At 49.6% G+C, this 24018-nt stretch overlaps 1 protein-coding gene across 1 annotated transcript; it reads left to right on the forward strand.

Annotated features, from left to right (window-relative positions):
* Positions 1-1337: 1337 nt before the first annotated feature.
* ASB18 (ankyrin repeat and SOCS box containing 18) lies at positions 1338-18059 on the forward strand. The gene is made up of 6 exons (XM_036387339.2): positions 1338-1436; positions 4911-5448; positions 6700-6967; positions 14344-14842; positions 16476-16589; positions 17739-18059. The coding sequence occupies exons 2-6, from the start codon at positions 5139-5141 to the stop codon at positions 17922-17924; spliced, it is 1377 nt and encodes a 458-aa protein (XP_036243232.1). The 5' UTR covers positions 1338-1436; positions 4911-5138; the 3' UTR covers positions 17925-18059.
* Positions 18060-24018: the final 5959 nt, after the last annotated feature.

A 24018-nucleotide genomic window follows, 5' to 3' on the forward strand; every position in this document is an offset into this window, starting at 1 on the left:
TATTTACAGTAATTTTCCAATACCTATCACCTATGTTAGGCAGTCTGTCTCTAAACCAATCCAAAAGTGCCACCATGACAGCAGAAGATGGAGGACAAGAAGAAGGAGAAGAAGGAAAGGACACACCCAGATTCCTCCATCTTGCCTCCTGAACCCCCATTCTAAATCCACAAAATTCTACATTTTCACCCTGTGACAAATTCACTGTCATCCTACTCAAACTCTTGTGGTTTGTAACTCCTCACACAAAGTTGGTAATTGTTCCCATGGGCTAAAATCAAAAGCACAGGTGTTTGTGACTCTGTGCCAAGGTCTCTGAGCCCCCTGCCAGGGTCTGGAGTCCTCCATGGCAGCCAGAGGGATGTCCTGGCTTCTGACAGAATTCCAGCTGGGAATGGGGTGAACCTGCTTCAGATTGCACGAGCTGGGGGGAAAGGGCTGGGGTCTGAGTCCTGCAGTGCCCAGTGCTGTGTCCTCACCCTGTCATCCTTCTAAAACCCTTTGTGGTGGCAGTCCGTGAGGGGTGAGGGTGCCACACAAATCACAGATTCGGTGTCTCCCATCCCAGGAGGAAATCCCACATTTTGGACCCCACAAGGAGCCTCTAGTCCTGAGTCTGGGTGGGAGACACGTGATGAGGGTCAGCCCAGCTGGTTTTGCAGGCTGGCACCCAGGGTGACATTCCATGAGCACATAACTCAGGGGGTAAATAACTGGGAGGGCTCCACCTTGCAGAGAGGATGTGCCCCAGGACTGAATTCCCAGGGGATAATTAACAGCTCTTCAGCAGGGAGGTGGGGAGAAATTGCATTTTTACTTAAGCTGAGAGCAAATTTTTATTATTATTCCTGTAACTGATGGGGAAAAGGAAAAAAAAAAAAAAAAGAAAAAGGAAAATCGTGCAGTTAGAATTGGAAAGAGTTTGGAGAGGGGTTTATTGAATTATTTACATCTGACAAAGATGAGCCACTATAAAGCAACTGTAGCACAAGACTTTTCCATGTTATATAGAGCTGTTAAAGGGAAATGCTTAAATATCATCTAATTTCCAATAAAAACTGCACAAAATCAATGCAGCCTCGGGACAAGTTTATATTTCACCAGGCAGCAGCTTCTAAAGAGGAGCTGAGCAGCAGCAGCAGCATCTGCAGAAGTGTTTTAGGGGGGGGTTAAAGGCATGACCCCCTCCCCAGGCACAGGGACAGGGACATGTGTGTTGGCAGGGCCAGCCCCAGCACAGCCACATAGCTGGACAGTGCTGTCACAGGGAGAGCTGCAAATATAAACGTGGGGACGTGCTGGGCACAGGGTGGCCCTTGGCAAGGTGGCACCTGGCTGCCATTGGAGCTCCCACCTCGCTGTGCCCGGGCAGGGATGGAGATCCAGGGGCGATGAGGGAGCAGCAGCCAGCAGAGCCCCCCTCCCATGGCCCCAAGGTAGGTGTGGGGCACTGGGGGCATTGCCACCCCTCATCCCACAGCCACGGGGTGCTGGGGGGACCCTGCCATCACAGGGACCCCGTCTGAGCTGTTTGGGGGGGCTGGGAGGGGATGCAAGGCTTAAATCAGCCCCTGTGCAGGAGGCTGTGCTGCACCACGCTGGAAACTTCCCTGCAAGAATAATAATAATAATGATAAAGATGATGATGATGATAACAATGCCATGCCTGCTGCCAGGGGGCAGCTGTAAATCGGGGTGGTGGTGCCAGGAGCTATCTGGGTGTTTTACCAGAGCCTCATGGGGTTTGGGGCCAGCAGGGCTGAGGTGTCCCCAGAGTGAGGGCTGAGCTATGTGGGGGCACACCTGGGGACAGGCTCTCTGCAAACCCTCCTGCTGCTTGGGCCAGGAATGAGTTTTCCCAGGAATGGGGAGCTGGAGCAGGCAATGGAAGGTGTTATGAATAGACCCCCTTGATGTGGGGAAGGGAAATGCTGCAGGTTTTGTTCAGGGAGAAGGGGTTGGAGATCCATGAGGGGGAGGCTACAGGGGCTCACTTCACCTTCTTGGGCTCTGCTGTGTGCAGGGGGCATCCCTGCTTCTGAAAAATCACTTGTTTTTTTCAAATTTTTAAAAGTTTAATAGTAATAAAATGGTTATAAAAATAGCAGTATAATTAGAGAAATAAAAATTGGGACAATTTGGATTAGGACAATATGAGACAATAAAAACAAAGAGTTATGAACAGTCTGGGTACCTTTTCTGGGCAAAATAAGCCTGAAAAGGACCCACATTAACAGAGGATTAACCCTTAAGAGCAACAGCCTGTTGCATATTCATACACCTCATCCATGGTGCATAAATTCCATTCAAACACAGGATTCTGTCTGGGCAGTGTCAGCTTCTTCCTCTGAATCCTGACAGCACCTTCAGGGCTAAGCAAGGTGGGAAGAAGTTCATTTCTTCTGATAATGGAGCAATAAATTCTCTTTCTCTGAAAGATTCAGGTGTCCTGTGGCTGCTATCTGGCTGTGAGTCCTTTCTTAGGAAAACAAAGTATCCTACATAGCATAGTTTCTATTTTAACCTTATGTTATAACCCAAACACACTACTTAAGGAAATTTAACACACTACTTAAGAAAATTAATACAGCATAACTTTCTAACATAGCACATATAATTTTCATTTTACTATTTGCAAAAAGCCAATCATAAAATACACATTTTTCACACTGCTGAAGTAAGGACACAGCAGGATGATCCCAGGCTTGATTTTGGCAGGGTCAGGCACTCAGATCCTCAGGGCTGTGCTGGCAGGGGATGTGCCCCAGGCACACAGCAGTGACACAGGGGAGGCTATGGGGTTTCCTCCAGCACCCAAACTCGCTGCCTGAAGGCAACAAGTGCTCTACAAGCTGTTGGAACACCCTTGATTCCCTCCTACACCCCACCAGGGGGTTCTCCCCATGCTCCTGGCCAGCCCCAGGCTGTCCCCCAGCTCTCCTGGCTCCTCTCTGCAGTGAATCCCACCTTGTGCAGCCACATTTCCCCCAAACCCACAGCAGCATCCCCACAGCACTCTCCACATCTCACAGCACTCGGCTGGGCTGGCAGGAGCCCAGACCCGGGGTTTGTGTGCCAAGGGTCCCTTTTCTCCCCAGCCCTGCTGTCCCAGGCTGTTTTTAACCCTGGCCTGGCACTCGAGTGTTTATATGCAAATAGATGCAGATTGAGAGGGGTCACGGGGAATTAGAGCCCACAAGGTCTGCCCTCCCTGCTAAATTTACCCAGGGAGGCAATCCCTGCCCGGGGAAGGTGATCCCTGGGCTGGGAGGCAGAATTGTCACCCCAGAAATAGGAGACAGGGCTCACCAGAGAGAGGAGAGGGACAGGAGCCAGGGCAGCTCTGGGAATGCCAGCCCAGGGGGAATGATCCCTGGCTGTGCCTCTCCCTGCACCTCCAAACCCTCTGCTGGGCTGGCTGAAGGAGCCCAGGGGGGTTTTCATGCCAGGGCAGTGCTTGGGGGAGGTGGCTCAGTTCATAGCAGAGGGGGAGTGGGCACTGAAAGGCTGGGTGCAGCAAAACAGCGACCAGTGGTGAAAGCAGAGGGGAAAATGAGAGGTTTGGAGGCTCCAAACCAACACAGAGGATGGGCACAGCCAGGTGGGAGTGCCAGCCTTGAGACCAAGGGGAAAAGAAGGAGAAAATAGGAAAAACCACATAGGATGGTCTCAAATTATCTCCCAGAGCTGCTCCCACGAGCAGGGCCCTTAAGGGGGATCCTTCACCAGGAAACCCTGAGCTCAGCAGACCCCATCCCTCACATGTGGGGGTGTTCCCAGGGGTCCCAGGATGAGGGGAGAGATGAGAATGTTGACTCCATGTTTCTGAAGGCTGATTTATTATTTTATGATCTATATTATATTAAAAGAAAATGATCTATTAAAACTTACTAAAAGAATAGAAGAAAGGATTTCATCAGAAGGCTTGAAAAGAAAGGAATGGAATGATAACAAAATCTTGTGACTGACCAGAGTCTGAGCCAGCTGACTGTGATTGGCCATTAATTAAAAACAACTCACATGGACCAATCACAGCTGCACCTGTTGCATTCCACAGCAGCAGATAATCATTGTTTACATTTTGTTTCTGAGGCCCTCCCAGCTTCTCAGGAGAAAAGATCCAAATGAAAGGATTTTCCATAAAATGTGTCTGTGACACTCATGGGCACACCCGGGAGTTTCTGGGGCTGCAGGGCCAGAGCTGGGTGTCACCACAGCCATGCTGGGGACACACACACACAGGGGACCCTCAGGTGCCTCTGGCAGCACAGGGGGTGCTGGCTCAGGGATGCTCAGGATCCCCAGGAAGATCCCAAAATGTTCTCCCAGCCTCAGGTTGGCTCCACACAGAGGGAGTTCCAGCTCTGGTGTAACATCCCAAAATGTACTCTGAGCAGGTTTATTCCCCACAGAGCTGGGTGGCAGGGCTGGGAAGGGGAGGCTTTGTCACCCAGAGGCTCCCAGTCAGTCACGAGATGCCAGTCTCTATTCTTGTCCCCAGCACGGATCCCTCCGGTGACCTTGGGGAAAGGGGAAGTGGGAGCAGGGAATGCTCTGCTGGCATCCAGGGCAGCTTTCTCTCTCCTATACAAGGCACTGTCTGGGGAGCAGTTTCCCCTGCCAAAGGCCCAGGAGCATTTGTACCTTGCTGCAAGGGCCATCCCAGCATTCCAGGCTGGGCCAGGAACACGTAGCCCAGATTTTTCCACATTGCAACCACAGGATTGGAATCTCGTATGAGAACTGTCATGAAAAAAAAAAAGAAAATGGAGGGAGGAAAATAAAATCCTCCCAGAGCTCAGAGGACACAAATAAGGTTATTGGGTCAGAGGACACAAATAAGGTTATTGGGGATGGACAGACAGCAGTTGACTAAATTTCCTTTTTGTTTTGGTTTTTTTTTTTTTTAGTTTCCTAAACATTAGGCACTGTTTCCCTCCCAGCCTAAACACTTCTGTCTCAAGTTGGAGCCTCCAAAAAATCCAGCAGTTTAATCCAAGAGGTGCTGCTGCAGCATGGCCCAGTGACCACCTGGCCCTCATTGTAGCCCATGTCCATCATGCTCCAACCCCTCTGGAGACATAAATACCCCACAACAGAGCCTGGACTGGATTATAATTAGACAATGAGCCAAGAGGATGGAACCAATGGGCTATAAAAGCCTGGCCACCCCCCCAGGCAGGACCTGCACACCAGGAAGCACTGGCATGAGCCAGGCACCAGGAGCTGGGACAGTAAAGCTGAGGATTTCCTCCAAGTTGGACCCGGAGCATCCCTTGGGACCTCGTGCTCCCATTGCCAGGTTCTACACAGCCCTGGTCACAGGGGACCTGAGGAGCCTGCAGCTCCTGACTGAGAGGTACCACCAAGATGTCAACCTGGTCTTTGAGATCAGTAAGAACCAGCTGGAGTGGCAGGTGAAAAGCCAAGCCTCCTATGGACTCTCAGGTACTTTTCCTTTGAAGGCCAGGCCAGGAAGATAAAGTCAGTGGGTGTTTACTAACCCTGAACAGGAGAGGTGCAGTGCACCTTGGTGCCTTAAGTGTGCCCAAGGTTTCTGCTAGCCCACAGTTCTGGTCATTAATGTTCATCACTTTTAATATTCTCTTCTGCTCCTACTAACCCAGTGGAAGTGTAAAATCTGTGCATCCACATGATTTCTTCAGTCTGGAATCAGGCATTCTGTATTTTGGGAATGCTCTCAGGAGGGCTTACAGCCCAGATTCCTCATGGTCCTATCAGGAGGGATAAGATGCCATGAGGTGATGCTCCCCATGGCCCCAAGTGCTCAGGAGATGGTCCAGGAGGTCCTGGAACTGCTGGGAAATCCAGTTCCTCTCTTTGGCTCATCCCAAACCCAGCCCTCCATCACCCTCCCACCTGGCTTGGGTGCCTTCACTCCCAGCAAAGTCAGCTTTTCCTTTCCTAGGGAATTCTGAGCTGCCTTTTAGCTCCTGCCAGCCACTTGCACATGGGGCTGCAAGCCCTGGTGGCCAGCAGAGCGTTGGCTTGCCCACCTGATTCCACCTGGAATCCCACTCCTGGATGAGCACACACTGAGGGGGTTTTGTTTCCTCTCCTGCCAACTGCAGCCAGAGCCACTGAGCTCAAACAGCCCCTAAAGCTGCCAGAGAAAAATGGGAAAAGAGGAGTCAGGAGCTGCCTCTGCCACCAGGCTGCTGGGGAGGGGAGGGGAATGCAGGGGCAGGACTGAACCAGCTGTAATCAGAACCCCATTTATTGTGTTTGCTAGGAAATATCCCAGATGAAGGCAGGAATGATGGATCTGACTCCATGTTCTCAGAAGGCTAATTTAGTACTTTATAATACTATATTATATTAAAGAGTGCTATGCTATACTAAAGAATACAGAAAGGACACTTACAGAATGCTAAAAAGATAACAATGAAAACTCCTGACTCTCTCCAGAGTCTGACACAGCTTGGCCCTGATTGCCCAAAGAGCCAAAACAACTCCCAGCAGAATCCAATGGAACAATCACCTGTGGGTAAACAATCTCCAAACACATTCCACATGTGAGCACAGCACAGGAGAAGCAAATGAGAGAATTGCTTTCCTTTTCTCTGAGGCTCCTCAGCTTCCCAGGAGAAAAACCCTGGGTGAAGGGATTTTATCAGAGATGTGAGTCCCACACCCATCCAGAGGTGCAAAGGCCACAGCCATTCCCGTGTCCCGCAGGGCTGTGGGCTCTGGAGGAGCGCCTGGAGCTGAGCTCCCCTCTGTGCCTGGCCGCCCGCCACGGCCACCCCGACTGCCTGCGGCACCTCCTGCGCCGCGGGGCCGACCCCAACCTGGCCCCAGGGGGAGAGGCCCCCCTGCACCAGGCCTGCCTGGGGGGGCACAGCGACTGCGTGGAGCTGCTGCTGGAGTACAGGGCCCAGCCCAACCTGCTCAGCGAGCGGGGCACGGCCCCGCTGCACCTCTGCACCTCGCAGGACTCCCTGCGGTAAGCACGGCACCCACCCGCTGCTGGGGCTGGCATGGGGCTGGGACAATGGGAGGTGTCCCTGCCCTGGCATGGGGTGGGATGGGTTTGGATTTGAGGTCCCTTCTGTTGTAGTTGAGATGGAGACAGATGGAGACACTCTATACTAAAGCAGGCAGGCCCTGATGATGAGGAGAAATGATGCATCTCACTCCATTGATATCAGAAGGCTAATTAATTACTTCATTACACTATATTATTCTCTACTATATTATTCTATACTATATTTCATTGCATCTAAACTGAATCTGCCAAGCACTCGACTCAACTGCCCAGAATCTCGGGACTGTCAGCCAGCAGTCCTGACACACACACATGGATTCACTTGGCCAATGAATCAAAACACTCACACCAGAATCCAATCCCCAACTGCCTTCAGGTAAACAATCTTCCACTATGCATTCCACTTGGGCACAATCTCCTTAATTTTTTACTGACAACAAGAGGAGCAGTAAATGAGATAAGAATTGTTTTTTCTTTCTCTGAGGTTCAGAGAATGTGAATGCCAGAAATATCCTTGGGAAGTTGTGCCTTGCTTTTCTCTGTGAAGAGAAATGTGGCCACAACACTCCATTTCCAGATGGCTTCAAACTGGTTTTATTCTAGCAGGCATGCTTTTTAGACATTCTTACAAAGCTCAGAAGTTTACACTTTGCTCATTGGTTAGAAAAGACAGAGTGATTATTTATTGTATTTGTGGGGTTCCCAGATGAAGGCAGGAATGATGGATCTGACTCCATGTTCTCAGAAGGCTAATTTATTACTTTATAATACTATATTATATTAAATACTACACTAAACTATACTAAAGAATACAGAAAGGATATTTACAGAAGGCTAAAAAGATAACAATGAAAACTCCTGACTCTTTCCAGAGTCTGACACAGCTTGGCCCTGATTGCCCAAAGAGCCAAAACAACTCCCAGCAGAATCCAATGGAACAATCACTTGTGGGTAAACAATCTCCAAACACATTCCACATGAGCACAGCACAGGAGAAGCAAATGAGAGAAGAATTGTTTTCCTTTTTTCTGAGCCTCTCACCTTCCCAGGAGAAAAATCCTGGGCGAAAGGATTTTTCCAGAGAATGTGAATGCCAAAATTATTGGAATAGGCAGTTGCAGGTTTCTCTTATTTATTCTCTTATTTATCCTTCTTTCTTTCTTGGTTTCTATGTCAACGACCTTGGTAGGAAATTCTTTCAGGGATAAACATGGATCCCCTTATCAAACATGGATCCTCTTATCAAACATGGATCCTCTTCTCAAGCTTCTCCCTGGCTCACAGAAGTTGCTGTAAAACCTCTTCCACCCAAACCTTCCAACCCAAACCGTTCTGGCATTCCGTGTTAACCTTGCTGTGCATCCCCTGTGCACACAGCCCAGGAGCTCTGCCTGTGGGAAGCAAGAAAAGATGCCATGATCCATGGCAAGGCTTCCCACATGCTCCCACATCTCCCCACTGCCACAGCAGAGACAAAAACAATTTTGGTGCCAGGCACATTGCACAGCCTAAGTGTTCTCCCCATGGACAGCCCAGCCTCAGCCTTTGCTTCCACCTCTTTCCTGACTATTTCCCCTAAAATCAGTGTGTCCTGCAGCCCAGACCCAGCTGACACATCACAGGAGATGCTCAGGATGGGTTTATGGGATGTGGAGCAGTGCTCCCACCCCCTCACCCCACACAAGCCATGCAGGGATCCCCCTTGGTTCACAGGCAGGGCTGAGCTCCTCCAGGTGCACCCACATCCCACCCTGGATCAGCAGCACACAGATGAGCATAAAAATTGCCTGGAAAAATATAGAAAAACACAGAAAAATATGTTTCTGTAGGACTTTAGGTGCCTGGATAGCTAGACACACGGAATCGGGATATTTTTTTTTTTTTTTTTTTTTTAATAAAGAGCTCAGCCACTTGATATTATCCTGATGAAACTGCTCAGGGCCACAGTGAATTCCATCACCTGCTAGCTTCCCTGGAAAGCCAGCCTGGCTTCCATCCTCTGCCCTCCAGGCAGGCAAGATTACCTGGAAGTAGGTGGTGAAAGCAAAGTTCCAGCTTGTCATGGACAGGGAGAGAGTCCTGGAGAAGAGAAGCAGCCAGAGAGGGAAAGGTTTGATCCCTGCTCATCAATAAGAGTCTCTGCAGAATGTCCAAAAACCAGCTATTAATCAACTCCTGGTTCAGCCAAAAACATCTGGGGATGAATCCAGTACATCCTTGGTGCTGTGAGGGCTGGAAGGAGTGGGATGGGAGAGAGAGGGTGCTGCAGGCAGCTCTGGCTTTAATTCCTTCACCTGAGTGCCCTTTCTACCTCCAACCTCATCCTAAAACCCCAGTGCTTCCCTGATTTTAGGCTGCCTCTCCTGAAGAGTTGGGGCCACCAAACCACCCCAGGGCGTGCAGAGGATCTCCTGGACCACAGAGGTCTTTGCTTCCAAGCTTGGAAAAAAACCAACTATTTTATATAGATGCATTAAAAACAGATCTGCTCTCACTGATTTGCATGTTCCATTGCCTTGGAAGGCAGAGGGGGATGGCAGCACAGCCACCAAGGGGATCAGACAGCCCCGAGGTGGCAACAGCTGAGTTGTAAGGCCTGGAATATTGGGGCTTTATAATGGAAATGCTGCGAGCCCCTTAACTGCGGCGCCCGGCGCTACGGGGGCTTCTACAATAACTGAGCCAACTCCCTTGAAAGATCAAAAATTAATAGACATTTCAGACAGGGTTTGAGGTTTCGACCACTGCTTTTTCAATAGCAAAGACTTTGCTAAAGTTAGAGACTGAGGAGGTCAAGCTTTGGGTAACACAAACATTTCCTCTTTGATTAGGGGGAGACTACTTTACCTCGCCTCCTTTTTTTTTATTTTATTATTTTTTTCATCGAGTAGTAGATTTTAGGTCATCCTTAATTTTTTACTGACAACAAAGAGCAGGTCATTGACCTACATAGAGAGCTATTTTATTTTTCTCCCTCTTGATAACAATGGCCAGAACACCTATGTGCCAGGTTCCTCTGTATTCCCATATACTCGGCAATTCACCATGGGGGCAGGACTTAAAACCTTTGAGCCTCTCAGTGACTGGGATAAAAAAAAATTATCTGGGCTTCCTTCCAGCCATTTGAGCTTCAGAATCCATGAGATTTCAACAAAAAGGATATCAGAGCTTTAATCTAGGAGCTTTTTGAAGAGATGGAAAAAAAAAGTTCCAGTAAAGTTCAGTCTTACCTTCTTCACTTTAGGAGCTGTTCATGCCAACGTCGGCCTATTTAGTAGAGTTCCTCTCCTTGACCTCTTTTTTACAGCCGAGATAATTAACATGGTGGGGTAAGATGAGTCTCTAAATTCACTGCACTCTCTCCCTGGCGCTCTCCCTTTTCCCTCTTAAAGCTGGGGATGATTAAAGGAGCCTGCCTTTATTGGCACCCCGAAAAAAAATAAAATAAAAATAATTGATGGGGAGAGGAAGAGCCTCGGCAGCGGGGAGGGGAGGGGAGAGCGGGCGTGTGCCTGGCAGGGATGCAGGACACAGCTCCTGCCTCCCATCACAGCAGGGAGGGATGCTGAACATCTGCAGAGCCCTCCTCCAGGTCTCCCTGGATGTCCCAGGCTCCCCTCGAGGCCAGGGAGAGCCTGCCTGGAGAGAAATTTCCCTTCTCCAGCCTCGCACGGAAGGAAAGAGCTCGGCAAGGGAAGAGCTCTGGGAAGCCAAGGGATGGGACAAGGAGATGTCACCCCTGCTTCCAGCTGAGCAATTCCCTTCTCTGAGCCTTCCCCCCACCCTGGGAGCTGGAGGCAGAGCTCTCCAGCTCCTCCAAGCCCCCAGAGGGGAGGGATGGGGGATGGAGGGTGGGATGAGTCCATGCAGGAGCTCAGGGGCTCCGTGCCAGGAGCACTGGGGTGGGGAGCAAGCACCATGGACAGGGGGAATGGGAGGAAGGAGCAGGAAACAGGAGCTGAGCAGGAAGGCAGGAGCCCGAAAAGGCCAAGACAAGGCTCCCAAACTCCAGGAGATGGGGACTGACCCAGAGGGGCCGGGTCCAGGCACTCTCCAGCTGTTCCAGCACCATCCTGGGCACTCTGCCCCTGTGGCTGTGGGAATGAGCAGCACTGCAAGGGAAAAAAAGCTCAGGGATATGAAAAGCCAGCATTTAGCATCATCTAGTGCTAAACCTCATCCTCTGCTCTGTTCAGCCTTGCTAAATACAGCACTGGGAGCGTTTGGAGCCATCGTTTTGGGAAGCTGGGCAAGAGCAGCTCCTGACTGGGTCCTGAGAGAGAAATGAAGAGCCCAGAAGCAGCCACAGGGCTGGCCCTGCCCTCTGAGACGTGACAAAATGAGGGCTTTCACAGATAAACCTTGGGGGTGGGAGGGAAAAACAAACAGGAGGTTTTTCCTTAAGGAAACTGGGGCCTGAGTGGGTTTTTGGGACTTTGGGAATTTCCCTGCAGCCTCCGCTGCCCCAGGCTCCTGCTCCTCCTGCTGGCTGTTCTTCACATCCCATTTCTAACAAATCCCACTTTCCCAGCCTGGGTGGTTTGCATCCCAGCCAGTGGGAGCCATCCTGGCATAAGGAGGATGGGCACATCCTGCCCTGGCTCTGTGATGGGTGAAGAGATTTAAAAAATCAATCCCAAATAATTTTCTCCCGTTCCATTTGATCCAGGAGCTCAGGGCGGGGTGAAGGTGGAGCACCAGCACCACTCACCCCAAATTCCCTTTACCTTAAGAGGTGACTTGTCCAGCAAGGGGATGTCACCCATCACCTGCAAATGACTTGGAAGGGAGTTTAAATTAGTCAAAATTAGGGGCCAGGCTGGATGGAAAACAAACTTACCTGTTTTGCCACTGAATTTCTGCTGAGATAAACAGAAAGCTGAACTCAGTATGCTCTTTCAGTATTCCCAGAAAACTGGAGAGGAGCCCTTGAAAAATCAGCAACCATTACTGGGCCTTATTTAATGGGATTTTAGTCCAATCTGGTGGCAACAACCAGGCTGTGAATGAAAATACAGGAAGCCAGAAATGCTGGGGAAGTGTTGGAGCTCGTGAATTCATCAACAGAGATTTTAGAGTTTAACCAGAGCATCTCCCCAGAACCTGCTGATGCCCAGGTATCCAAACAGGAGGCAAAGGCTCCTCCCAGGCTCCCACCTTTTCCATTCACTGGAAGAGATCTTCCCTTGTTCATAACTCCCTGCCAGCATTCCCTCTGTGCCAAGGGAGGAGCACCCAGGGGGAAAATCCAATATAAAGCAGCTTGGGTTTCTTCCAGCACTTGAAAACCAAAAAGAAAATCCCTCCAGGGATGCAGCCCCTGGGAAGGATGGCCTTTCCACAGGAGAATATTTGGGATGTCCGGCAGGAGATGAAGAGGAGCTGAGCTGCAAGGGTGGGGTTCTCTGTGAGGGAAAAGCCCAGGGCACAGTGAGGGTTCTGGGCTGGGTTCAGCCCCTGGCTCTGCTGAGGGACAATCCCTCTGTGCTGCCTGTGCAGGTGGAAATCTTCATCCTGGGCACTCTCACCCAAACCAGGGCAATGTTTGTGCCCAGGTACAGCTGCCTTCTTGCCTGGGAATGCTTTAAGCATGATCTACCCCCCAAAAAAGAAAAAAAACAGAACAAAAGGGGATTTTTATCACAGGCTAGGCTGCTGCATTTATAAATTATAAAAATTTTATGCTGCATATATATATATATTATAAGTCAGCATTATTTTTTATTATATTTTATTTTTATTATATTATATTATAATATATAAGTCAGCAATATTTTTTTTTCCCATTTTTCCTTGCAGGACCATCCTTTAGTTTGCCCTGAATACATTATTTTAGGGTGCAGAGCAACCTGTGACATCAAGATTAAGCTACTCTGGAGAGGTCCCCAGAGAATAATCATAATCAGGGCTACAAATTCCCTGGTGACAAGGATGGCTAAGACCAATAAAAGAGACCAAGTGTTTGAGTGATCCCCTCAACAGCAGCCAGCAAGCCCCAAAAAAGCCTCAGGGAGACAAAACACTCTGAAGAAAGGGATTCAGCATCCTCATGCAAAAAATGAAATTGGAAAGTGGGGGTCTGAGGATTTTGGGAATGGCACAACCCCACCTAAATCCACTCTCAGGGAACCACAGCCCAAGCAGAGCATCTGTGGTGGAGCCTCTGGTAAGGGCTGGCACCCCTGGGAGGTGCAGGGAAAGATCCTGAAGGGATTTTTCCTGGTATCTCAGGTTTGAGGTGCACAGGAAAAGCAGCTCAGGGAGGTGTTTGTAGATTTTGCTCTGCCAAGGACAGTGAAAATCCTCCCAGCAAATCCTTGGGGAGGTGATGAGGCAGGTCCACAAAAAGTCAAGTATATTGATATTAGTGTTAGCATTATTAGCATTATTAGCATTATCTCATTATTTTATTATTGAAATTTTCCCCACACATGTTAGCATTCCCCTGGGCCAGGAAAAACAAGCAATATCCTGGTGCTGTCCTTCCTCCCTGGGGTTCCTCTTCTTCCCATCCCAGCTGCTGGAAGGATCAGGCTGGGACTTCTCTCCCCCTCGTGCTGCTTCTGTGTCAGCCCAGACCCTCCCCCAGGGCTCCAGTGACACCTGAGCTGCAAGAAAAATGAAAATTAGAGAGGCAGGAGGGGATTAAAGGTTGGTGCTCCTCCCTTGGACTCCGTGATCCCCGTGGGTCCCTCCTAGCTCGGGATATTCTGTGGTCCTGTGAAAACACAATCCTCTGGAGCAGGAGCACAACACAGGTGTGGGGTCCCTCCAAAGGGGAGGGAAAATCCATTTTTCTATCCAAGCAAGTGGGCTTAGGATGGTCAAGGAGTTCAGGAATGGTCAAGGATAGTCAAGGATGGTCAAGGACTCTCAGGTGGTCAAGGGTGATCAAGGTGCTCAAGGATGGTTGAAGATGGCCAGGGTGGTCAAGGATAGCTGAAGGCAGTCAAGGATGGTTGAGAATGGTCAAGGTATTCAAGGATGGTCAAGGCATTCAAGGATGGTCAAGGCAAAGGACAGTCCAGGATGGTCAAATATGGTCAGGGTGGCCAAGGATAGTTGAAGACAGTCAAGGATGGTCAAGGATTGTCAAGATGGCTAAGGACAGTCCAGGATGGTCAAGGATGACCATCCATGCATGACCCTGGTCAAGGGGCAGAGGGATATACTACCCAAACCACCGCTGCCCTCACTGTGGAGGGCACCACAGGTGCAGTGCCACCCTCCCAAAAATCCCAGCTCCAGCATGACTTCCCCCCTCACCCCACACCACCTCCTGCCCCACCATCCCTCATGTCTCACCCCAGACCACCCCAAACCCCTTCCCACAGGTGTGCCAAGCTCCTGCTGCTGCACGGGGCAGCCGTGGAGCTGCCGAGTGAGGGGGGAGGTGACACAGCTCTGCACGTGGCCGCCAGGCACCGTCTCTGCCACCACGCCCGCCTCTACCTGCGGCGCCGTGCCTGCGTCAACGCCCGCAACGCGCGCCAGGAGACGGCGCTGGGCGTGCTCTGCGGGCAGGCCCCGGCCCAGGACGACCATTCCCTGCAGCTTTTCCAGCTGCTGCTAAACCACGGCGCCGATGTAGAGGCGCGGGATGAGAGCTGGAGGCGGCCCCTGCACCGGGCCTGCGGGGCGGCCAACGCCGAGCTGGTGCGGCTGCTGCTGCGGTGCGGCGCCGACGCCAACGCCATCGACTACGACGGCGTCTCCCCGCTGGGCTGGGCCCTGCAGGCCGCGGCCTCCCGCCCCGAGCTCCGGCCACACCTCACCGTGCAGCTGCTGCTCAACCACGGATCCCAGAGGATTTGGCCCCAGGCCTTCATCAAGGTACCTGCCCCAAAATGGCGCACAGAAAATTTGGCCCCAGGTCTTCATCAAAGTACAGGCCCCAAAATGGCTCCCAGAGGATTTGGCCCTCAGCCTTCATCAAGGTACAGGCCCCAAAATGGTGCCCAGAAAATTTGTCCCCAGGTCTTCATCAAAGTACAGGCCCCAAAATGGCTCCCAGAGGATTTGGCCCCAGGCCTTCATCAAGGTTCCTACCCCAAAATGGCTCTTAGAGGATTTGGCCCCCAGTCTTCATCAAAGTACAGGCCCCAAAATGGCTCTCATAGGATTTGGCCCCGGCCTTCAGCGAGGTACAGGCTCCAAAATGGCTCGCACAAAATTTGTCCCCAGGCCTTCAGCAAGGTACAGGCCCCAAAATGGCTCCCAGAGGATTTGGCCCCAGGCCTTCATCAAGGTACTGGCCCCAAAATGGTGCCCAGAGAGCACCTGGCATGCAGGGGGTTGAGGTTGGATGTGGTTGTTAATTGTTGTGGTGTTGTTGAGGGTCCCCAGGATGAGGTGACAGAGGAGAATTGACTCCAAGTTCTCAGAAGGCTGATATATTATATTATATTATATTATATTATATTATATTATATTATATTATATTATATTATATTATATTATATTATATTATATTACATTATATTACATTATATTATATTATTATATGAAAATTATATACTAAAACTACACTAAAGAAACAGAAAGAATATAGACAGAAGGCTAGACAAGAATGGATAATAAAAAAACCCATGACTGACCAGAGCCCTGACATAGCTGGACTGAGATTGGTCATTAAGTTAAAGCAATTCACCTGCTGGGTAAACAATTCTCCAAATCACATTTGCTCCATGGAGCAAATCCATGGAGCACAGGAGCATCTGTGTCTGTCGGGGTCACCGCTCACCATGGTGGATGGATGGCTCCATTTTTAGTCCTGGTTTTCCCAGGACTGAAATGTGCTTTTGGCTAGAAATTTGTATAGGTTTAATTTTTTCCCCTTCTAATTGTGCTTTAAGTATTGCAGTCCAGAGGAGCAAAACATGGAGAAGCTGAAGCTTCCCAGTTTCCCAGGAGAAGAAATCCTGGCAAAGGGATTTTTCATAAAATCTGACAGTGACAGTTGGGAGATTTGGGACATCTGAAGGTGGCAGGGTGGGAGAATTTGGGAGAGCTTCCCAGTCTGGGCAGGGGTTGGGGAGTGATGGAAGTGAAGGCCCAGCAGAAGGGCAGGATGGAGCCAGCACGGCTCAGAGGGGTTTTTCCTTGTGCGACTGGAATTCTAGGGAATGTCAGAGACAGGCTTGGCACACAAGCTGCCTCATGGCTCTGTGTTCCATTGATTTTACATCAAACCATAAAGAAAATATTATCCTGCCTTGTCAGGCACAAGCCAAAAATGTAAATAAGGAGCGAGGGCTGCATCCAGAGGAAAAAATGCCTCAGCAGGGTGGGAATTCCCACTGCTCCAAAAGGCACCAGGAGAAACCCCACACCTGCCCCATCCCAACACAGGGGCCTGTCCCAGCCTGGAGCGGGGTGGGGTGGGACAAACCCTGGCTGCAGCAGGTGGGTGTTGTCCCCTCTGGCCCTGCCTCTCTGTCTGAGCTGTTCCATCATCCCTGGACAGGTGCTGAAATCCTGTGCAGCCGTGCCTGAGGTCATCGAGGTCCTCTTCAACTCCTACTCCCAAATCCCGGTGTCCCAGGAGTGGAGAGAGGCCGTGCCACAGGAGGTGTTCCAGGTGAGGCAGCCCTGCTGGTTTGAGACCCAAGGAGGGGGTTTTCCCCAAAGAATTAGGGTTTATTTTCCCCACAGAATTAGGGTTTATTTTCCCCCCAGACTGGTTTTTCCCCCCCACCCAGACTTCACTTGGATGGAGGAAAAACAAAAGGAATTTTCCCTAGAGCGACACCACACGCCTGATCCCTCCAGGCTTGCATCCCTCCACCTCCACGGTCCTCAGACCCCACATCCCTGCCCCAGCCTGCCATAAAATTCACTCTCAGCCTCTGGAAGTGAGCCTGAAGCCAGTGCACTTCCCAGCAGGAGCCCACATCCCTCATTTTGGTTGGAAAAGCTCCTCCTTGGATGTGCAACAGGTACAGGCAGCCCACTCTGGGGTGATTTGGGATGGCTCCTGGCCCCACAGGCTGTGAGGGATGGCTGGAATGCAAACAAAGCCTTCAGGTGTTCTGAGGAATGGGACAAAGGATTTTTTTCCCCCAAATTAAGGAAAGGCTGAGGCTGCACAGCCCAATCCTGCTTTGTTTCCCTGTTCCCTCAGAGACAGACTCTCTTCTCCATCAGCTTTCTGTGGGATGCTGCTGCACCCTCCCTGACACTGGCTTCCCCCAAGGTGCAGGAGAATTGCAGTCCACAAGGTCCCAGTTCCACAGGGGAATTGCAGTCCACAAGGTCCCAATTCCACAGGAGAATTGCAGTCCACGAGGTCCCAATTCCATAGAATTTCAGTCCACAAGGTCCCAATTCCACAGGGGAATTGCAGTCCACAGGGTCCCAATTCCATAGGAGAATTGCAGTCCACGAGGTCCCAATTCCATAGAATTTCAGTCCACAACGTCCCAGTTCCACAGGGGAATTGCAGTCCACAAGGTCCCAGTTCCACAGGGGAATTCCAGTCCATGAGGTCCCAATTCCACAGGGGAATTGCAGTCCACAAGGTCCCAGTTCCACAGGAGAATTCCAGAGTCCCTCGCCCACCCTTTCCCTGTGTCAGTCCCCGTTCCCCACACCCACAGCCACACCTGGGCTCTTTCCCTCTGACCTCCATCCCTAAACACCTCCAGCTCCTCTGGCAGCCAGGAGAGGTGTTATCCCAGGTGACAGGGCCCATGTGGGTGGCAATGTCCCTGTTGTTCCCTCTCTGCAGCAGCACCAGGCGTTCTACGAGTCCCTGCTGGGGCTGGCGGGCACGGCCCGGAGCCTGCAGCACCTGTGCCGTGCCACCATCCGGGCACACCTTGGGGACAAGTGCCACTGCCTCATCCCCCTGCTGCCCCTGCCCAGCACCCTGCAGGAATTCCTGCTGCTGGAGCCCCAGGGAGTGGTGCTGTGAGGGGGCACATCCAGGAGCACACCCAGGAGCAGATCCATGGAGCTCAGGAGCATCTGTGTCTGTTGGGGTCACCGTGGTGGATGGGTGGCTCCATTTTTAGTCCTGGTTTTCCCAGGAATAAAATGTGCTTTTGGCTGGAAATTTGTATGAGTTTATTTTTTATTTTCCCTTCTAATTGTGCTTTAAGTAGATTATAAAGAGTAATAAAATGATTAGTGGCTGGTAGGAATAATGCTGATTGTAGAGGATCCCTGCAAAGCAGCAGGGGCTGCTCAGGTGTGGGAAGGGAGGGACAGGGCAGGGGACACAAAATCAGCTCAGGGGACCCAAATCAGCTCAGAGGACTCAAATCAGCTCAGGGGACCCAAATCAGCTCAGGGGACCCAAACAAGCTCAGAGGAACCAAAGCAGCCCAGGGGACCCAAAGCAGCCCAAGGGACCCAAACCAGCTCAGGGGATCCAAACCAGCCCTGGGGACCCAAACCAAGGGACCCAAATCAGCCCAAGGGACCCAAACCAGCTCAGGGGATCCAAACCAGCCCTGGGGACCCAAACCAGGGGACCCAAATCAGCCCAAGGGACCCCAACCAGCTCAGGGGACCCAAACCAGCTCAGGGAACACAAATCAGCCCAGGGGACACAAACAAGCCCAGGGGACACAAAACAGGGGACCCAAAACAGCTCAGAGGACCCAAATCAACCCAGGGGACACAAACCAGCTCAGGGGATACAAATCAGCCCAGGGGACACAAACCAGCCCAGGTGAGCATCAAATTCCCTGGGATAAATCTCACCTGGGAGTGGCACAAGCAGAGGGGCTGTGTAGAAGCCCTCAGCAGGATGCAAAGTCTAGCAGCATTAATAATGACCCTAAAATAAATTTAAATTCAGTTGTTTTAAATGTAGGAGCCACCCAGGATGTTGTGGCTATTCCATGCAGCAGGGTGACACAAATCCCTGAATCTTCCAGCCCCTCCCATACCCCTTGTGCCTGTCACTGTCCCCAGGCTGGCACAGGAGGGGGCTGGAAAACCCAAAATTGTACAATTTGTGGTTTCATTTCCCACAGTCACCTGGCCAAAGGGAGCAGGAGGAGCCAGGATTTACCCTCAGGCTGCCCAGGTTAATTCCTGCTGAACCAAAGGATGTGCACACGTGCATCCCTTGGGAGAACAGCTGTCCTCCTGCCACAGTGCTCCCCAGAATTCTTCCAGTGCTCAATTACAGCTGGTTTTGCTTTGGTTAAAAAACAAACAAACAAAAAAAAAAAAAAAAAACAAAAAGAAAAAAACCACACAAAATTATATGTATTGTATTTTTAATATATGAATATACATATTAGATATAATTGTGTGTATTTATATGCATATATATACATATATATACACATACATATAAATAAAAATATACATATTAGATATAATTGTGTATATATATACACATATGTATACATACATATACATGTATATAATTATAGATATAAAGATATAAATTTATATTTTTCTATATTTATATATTTCTAAATATAGATACAATTTGATATTATAGATTATGTTTTATATTCTAGACTTATTATAATAAAATAGATATTTTATACATTTTTAAAATATTTTTATATATTATATATAAATTTTATTATATATATGGTTATTTATATTTTATATGTAATTGTATACATCATATTTTATATATATAATTTTAATATTTATTTCTATATATAAATAATATATAAAAATTTGTTTTTCTATAAATATTTATATTTTATATGTAATTTTATTTATAAATATATCTTTATATAAATTTTTAATATTTATCTATATATATAAATCGCATATATTATATTTTATATAATTATTTATAGTTTTGTATAATTATTTATATTTTATGTAATATTTTTATATAAATATTTTATATACAATTTTATATTTGTGTGTATATATATATATATTTATTTATTTATTTATATCTATGGATAACTCATTTTTCCTGTTTGGCTGGACTTTGCATCCCTGGCTCCCAGAGCTGCTGCCCTTGGAGCATGGAAATGAGGAGGAGAAGGAATTAAAGGAATTCTTCCCCTCTCCCATCTTCCACCTGCTGCATCCCTGTCCCTCCATGGACAGCCCGAGCACTGCCAGCCCTGCCCCGCCTTGTGTCCCCAACATTTTGTGCCTCCCGGGGTGGCCCCATCCCCAACCCCGTGGCCCTCCCGTGCCTGTGGGACTCCGCGCTTTGTTTTGGTGGGAATTGTCGGGGATTCAGGCAAATCCCCTCCTGGCTGAGCTGTCACCCTCATCTGAACCAAGCCAAGCTCAATGTCGCTGCTCCTGTCATCTTTGTCACCTTTTACCTCCGGGTGCGCGGGGGGGACACAGAGAGTGCCACCAGGACACCCCAAAACACCAAATCCCCAAAAACCCCAAATCCACAGGGGTGGAGTGGGGAATGCACCTCAGAGGGGACACGAGGGGACAGAGGGCGACAGAGGCGGACACGAGGGGGACAGGAGGGGACAGGGAGGGACAGGAAGGGACACGAGGGCACAAGAGGGGACGGGGGGACAGGAGGGAACAGAGGGTGACAGGGAGGACAGAAGGGGATACGGGAGGACAGGAGAGGACAGGGGGGACAGGAGGGGACAGGAGGAGACACCAGTGCAGGGGGGGTGCGCGGCTCCCCGCGGCCGGCAGGGGGCGCGCTTTGCTCGGCCGTCGGGGGCAGCCGGGACCCCCCGAAAAGAGGCGAAAAATGAGATTTAGAGGCCAAAAAAAACCCTCTAAAAAATGGACTCCGAGCCCTTGGGGCTGGCGGGGGAGGTTCTGCCTTCGGTTCGAGCCCTTCTGCCGGCGGCGGGGACAGCGCGGCGGCCGGAGGGATGGTGCTGGTGATGATGATGATGATGATGATGCTCCGGGTGGGATGGTGATGATGATGATGAGGCTGATGATGATGATGCTCCGAGTGGGATGATGCTCCGGGCTGGGGTTGATAAGTTTGGCGAGCGTTTTATAAATATATATATATATATATATGCCCTAAATTATATATACCCCAAATACAGATTTTTTTAGATTTTTTTTCCTTCCTGGCAGCGCCTTGTTTTGATGCAGATGTTCTCGGGTTTTTTGGGTTTTTTTGGAGGTTTTTATTATTATTATTATTATTATTATTATATTTTTGGCTATTATTATTATTTTCCAGCAGCTAAAGACGGGAGGTCACATTAACTTCTAATACGGAGACACATAAAAATGCGATTATGCCTGCTAAACAGAACACAGTAGGCTGCTAGTTAAGACAATGAGATTTCCAGGAAGCGATGCATAAATTCTTCAAAAAATGACACATTTTTCACGTTTCATTCCAATTAAATTACTGAGGCAGCTAACACAGCGCTGCACACGCCATACATTTGGGGGAAATGAAGGCTTTCTGTGTTTTTTTCTCTTCTTTTTTTTTTTTTTCCTCCTCTTTTTTTTTTTTTTTTCCTTTCTAAGTAGATCTGGATGTGCGTGTTTTATGAAAGACGTTTAATATTAAGCTGCTATTAAGGCAAAAAATGTCAGAGACCTTCCTCTCTCCTCGAGGATTTTTTTCCTCTTTTTTTTCCCTCTATGTGTGTGTGTGTATGTGTGTGTGTGTGTGGTTGGGCTGCTCCTGCTCGTTTTCCCACCCTGCGGTATTAAAGCACCGATGGTCCAGCTGCAAAACAATTTCCAAATAATGGGAATTCCCCGCCCTGCTGCACACACCTCTCTGATTGCAAGGAGCTGGGGAGAATTAAGGAGTGATGCGCACCCTCCCACCGGAAAATAAAAATAAATGAAAAGAAAATAAAAGTAATAAAAAGAATTTGGAAAAAAAAAGGTTTTGCCGTCCCGTCTGGTGTTTTTTCCCTACTCGGGCACCCTCTGGAGCAGGATCCAGCCCCCCCGGGATGCAGGGGGGGTGGTGATCCCGCTGGGAAGCCGAGTTTGCCTCTCACCATCTGAACAGGGGGCTCGTCAAGGCGATAATCAAACCCCGAAGTGGCCCCGGTAATGAAACAGCGTTTGATTTCCTTTATTTATTTATTTATTTCAATTTTTTTTTTTAAGCTCGGGCTGCGCCGGGCGATCCGCAAAGCGCAGATACGAATCAGAAATGAGGTTTTTTTTTTTTTTTTTGAAGTCCTAATGAACCTGATTGCAGGAACATTTATAATCCCCCATGGCTTTAAATGAAATCAGATATAATCAGGAGCTATGGGGAAAGGGAGTGTTTACAGGCAGAGATTGGGAAGTGCTGCTGTATTAGCAAAGATGCTGCTCCTTCTATTGATGTCTAAAATGATGGATAATGTGAGAATGGCAAATATACTATTTGTCTAATGGCTCTGCAATTAAATTCCCCTGTAAATGACCCATGCCTCATTTCATCCTAATCTATGGAATTTTGATTGAATTCGTCAGCTCTAATTGAAAAATACTGCACTTTAATGTCTGCACTGCAGTTTCAGGACCGCGCTGGTTTTAATGAGACGGTGCCCCTCTGACCCGGGAATATTTTAGACTTTTAGTCGGGATTTTTTTTTTATTTTTTTTTTTTTTATCCCGACCGATTTCTCAACTCGATTCCACGAAAAGCCGGGAACGAGAGGGTGCGTGGGGTTTGCCAGCACTGAACTCTCCGTGGCGATGTGTTTGGTTAAGATCCCCTGTAAGGCTCTTAAAATACTCGAACTCCGCTTGTTTAAACCTGTATCCATTTAAAATCATTTTTAAAATAGCCTATTTGCCATTATCCGAACGAATTTCGGGATAAGAGCCGCGATTATGGAAGTCAAATTTCTTTTTTTTTTTTTTTTAACCTGCACCGTGTTATTTTTTACCCTTTTAGCCTTTTTTTCCCCCTTACCCGAAAATCCCGAGCACCTTCAAGTTTGTTAAAAAGGGAAGGGGGGAGGAGGGAGGGGGGGAAAAAATTAAAAATAAAACCAGAAAAAAAAAAAAGAAGCGTGGAGTGGAAGTGGGGGAACCCCCGGGAGGGGCTGGAAGGAGTTCAAAGGGGAACACGCGAAGGAGTTAATGGGATTAAGCGGGGGATGAGGGGTTTGGGGATTGTTTCGGGGTTTGGGGATTGTTTTGGGGTCTGGGGATTGTTTTGGGGTTTGTTTTGCCTTTTTTTTTTCCCTTTCCCCTGTGCAGGGCAGGGGGAAGGAAGGAGGGGGTTCCACGTGTGGGGCGGGGGGCGCATCCCCCATGCACGGCCAGGGGCAAATCCTGAAATCCCTGAAATCCTGCCCTCCCACCCTCTGGCTGGCAGCTCCCAAAACTCTCCCAAAATTCCGGGATAAGCCCGGGAGCTGCCTCCATTCCCCGCGGGAGGAGGAGTGCGAGCCGCGGCCACATCCCTGATTTTGGCTCGCACCGGCATCACTGAGAGCTCGCTGATTTTTGGGGGGTGATTCTGCTCATTCTGCTCAGGGTCTCCTCTCTTACTCACCTCCCTCTCCTAGGGGAAAAAAAAATAATAAAAAGAAGACTTTAAAAGCACCGCAGGGTGATGTAGTTTGGGTGATTTTGGTGGCGTTTCCCACGCAATTAAAATTTCCCCGGCAAATGCAAGAATTGGCTGGAGAGAGGCTCTGGAAGCCCGGGTTTTGCTTTGGAGAAGATCAGCCGCTGCAGATCGGAGCTGGGGGTGCCCAGGGGAGGGTGGGCAGCGATCCCTTGGCAGGGCAGGCGGGATGTGCCGGGCTGGGGATGCTGTGCCCGGGGCATTCCCACCTGGAGGGGCTCCAGCGCATCCCAGCGCTCCCTTCTCTCCAAACTGCATCCCCTGCCTGCCTCCAGTTGGGGTTAAAACCCCAGGAAGGGATCAGAGCCACCCCACAAACCCTGCCCGCTCCCAGCATCGCTGCTGCTCCTCCCCTGCGAGGTTTTTTGGGGACAATCCCTGCCCGAAGCCTCCTGCTCCATCCATCCCGGGAGCAGCGTTTGGGTACCGCATTTCCAGCTGGAGCCGGGGCTGCTCCCTCCCCACGGCCCAGCCTGGGGGGAAAAGAGCTCCCCGACCAAGCCCGACCCTCTGGAGCGCTGATTCCCACCAAATC

Source organism: Molothrus ater, chromosome 7 (assembly GCF_012460135.2).
Source record: "Molothrus ater isolate BHLD 08-10-18 breed brown headed cowbird chromosome 7, BPBGC_Mater_1.1, whole genome shotgun sequence".
Classification (NCBI taxonomy): Eukaryota; Metazoa; Chordata; class Aves; order Passeriformes; family Icteridae; genus Molothrus; species Molothrus ater.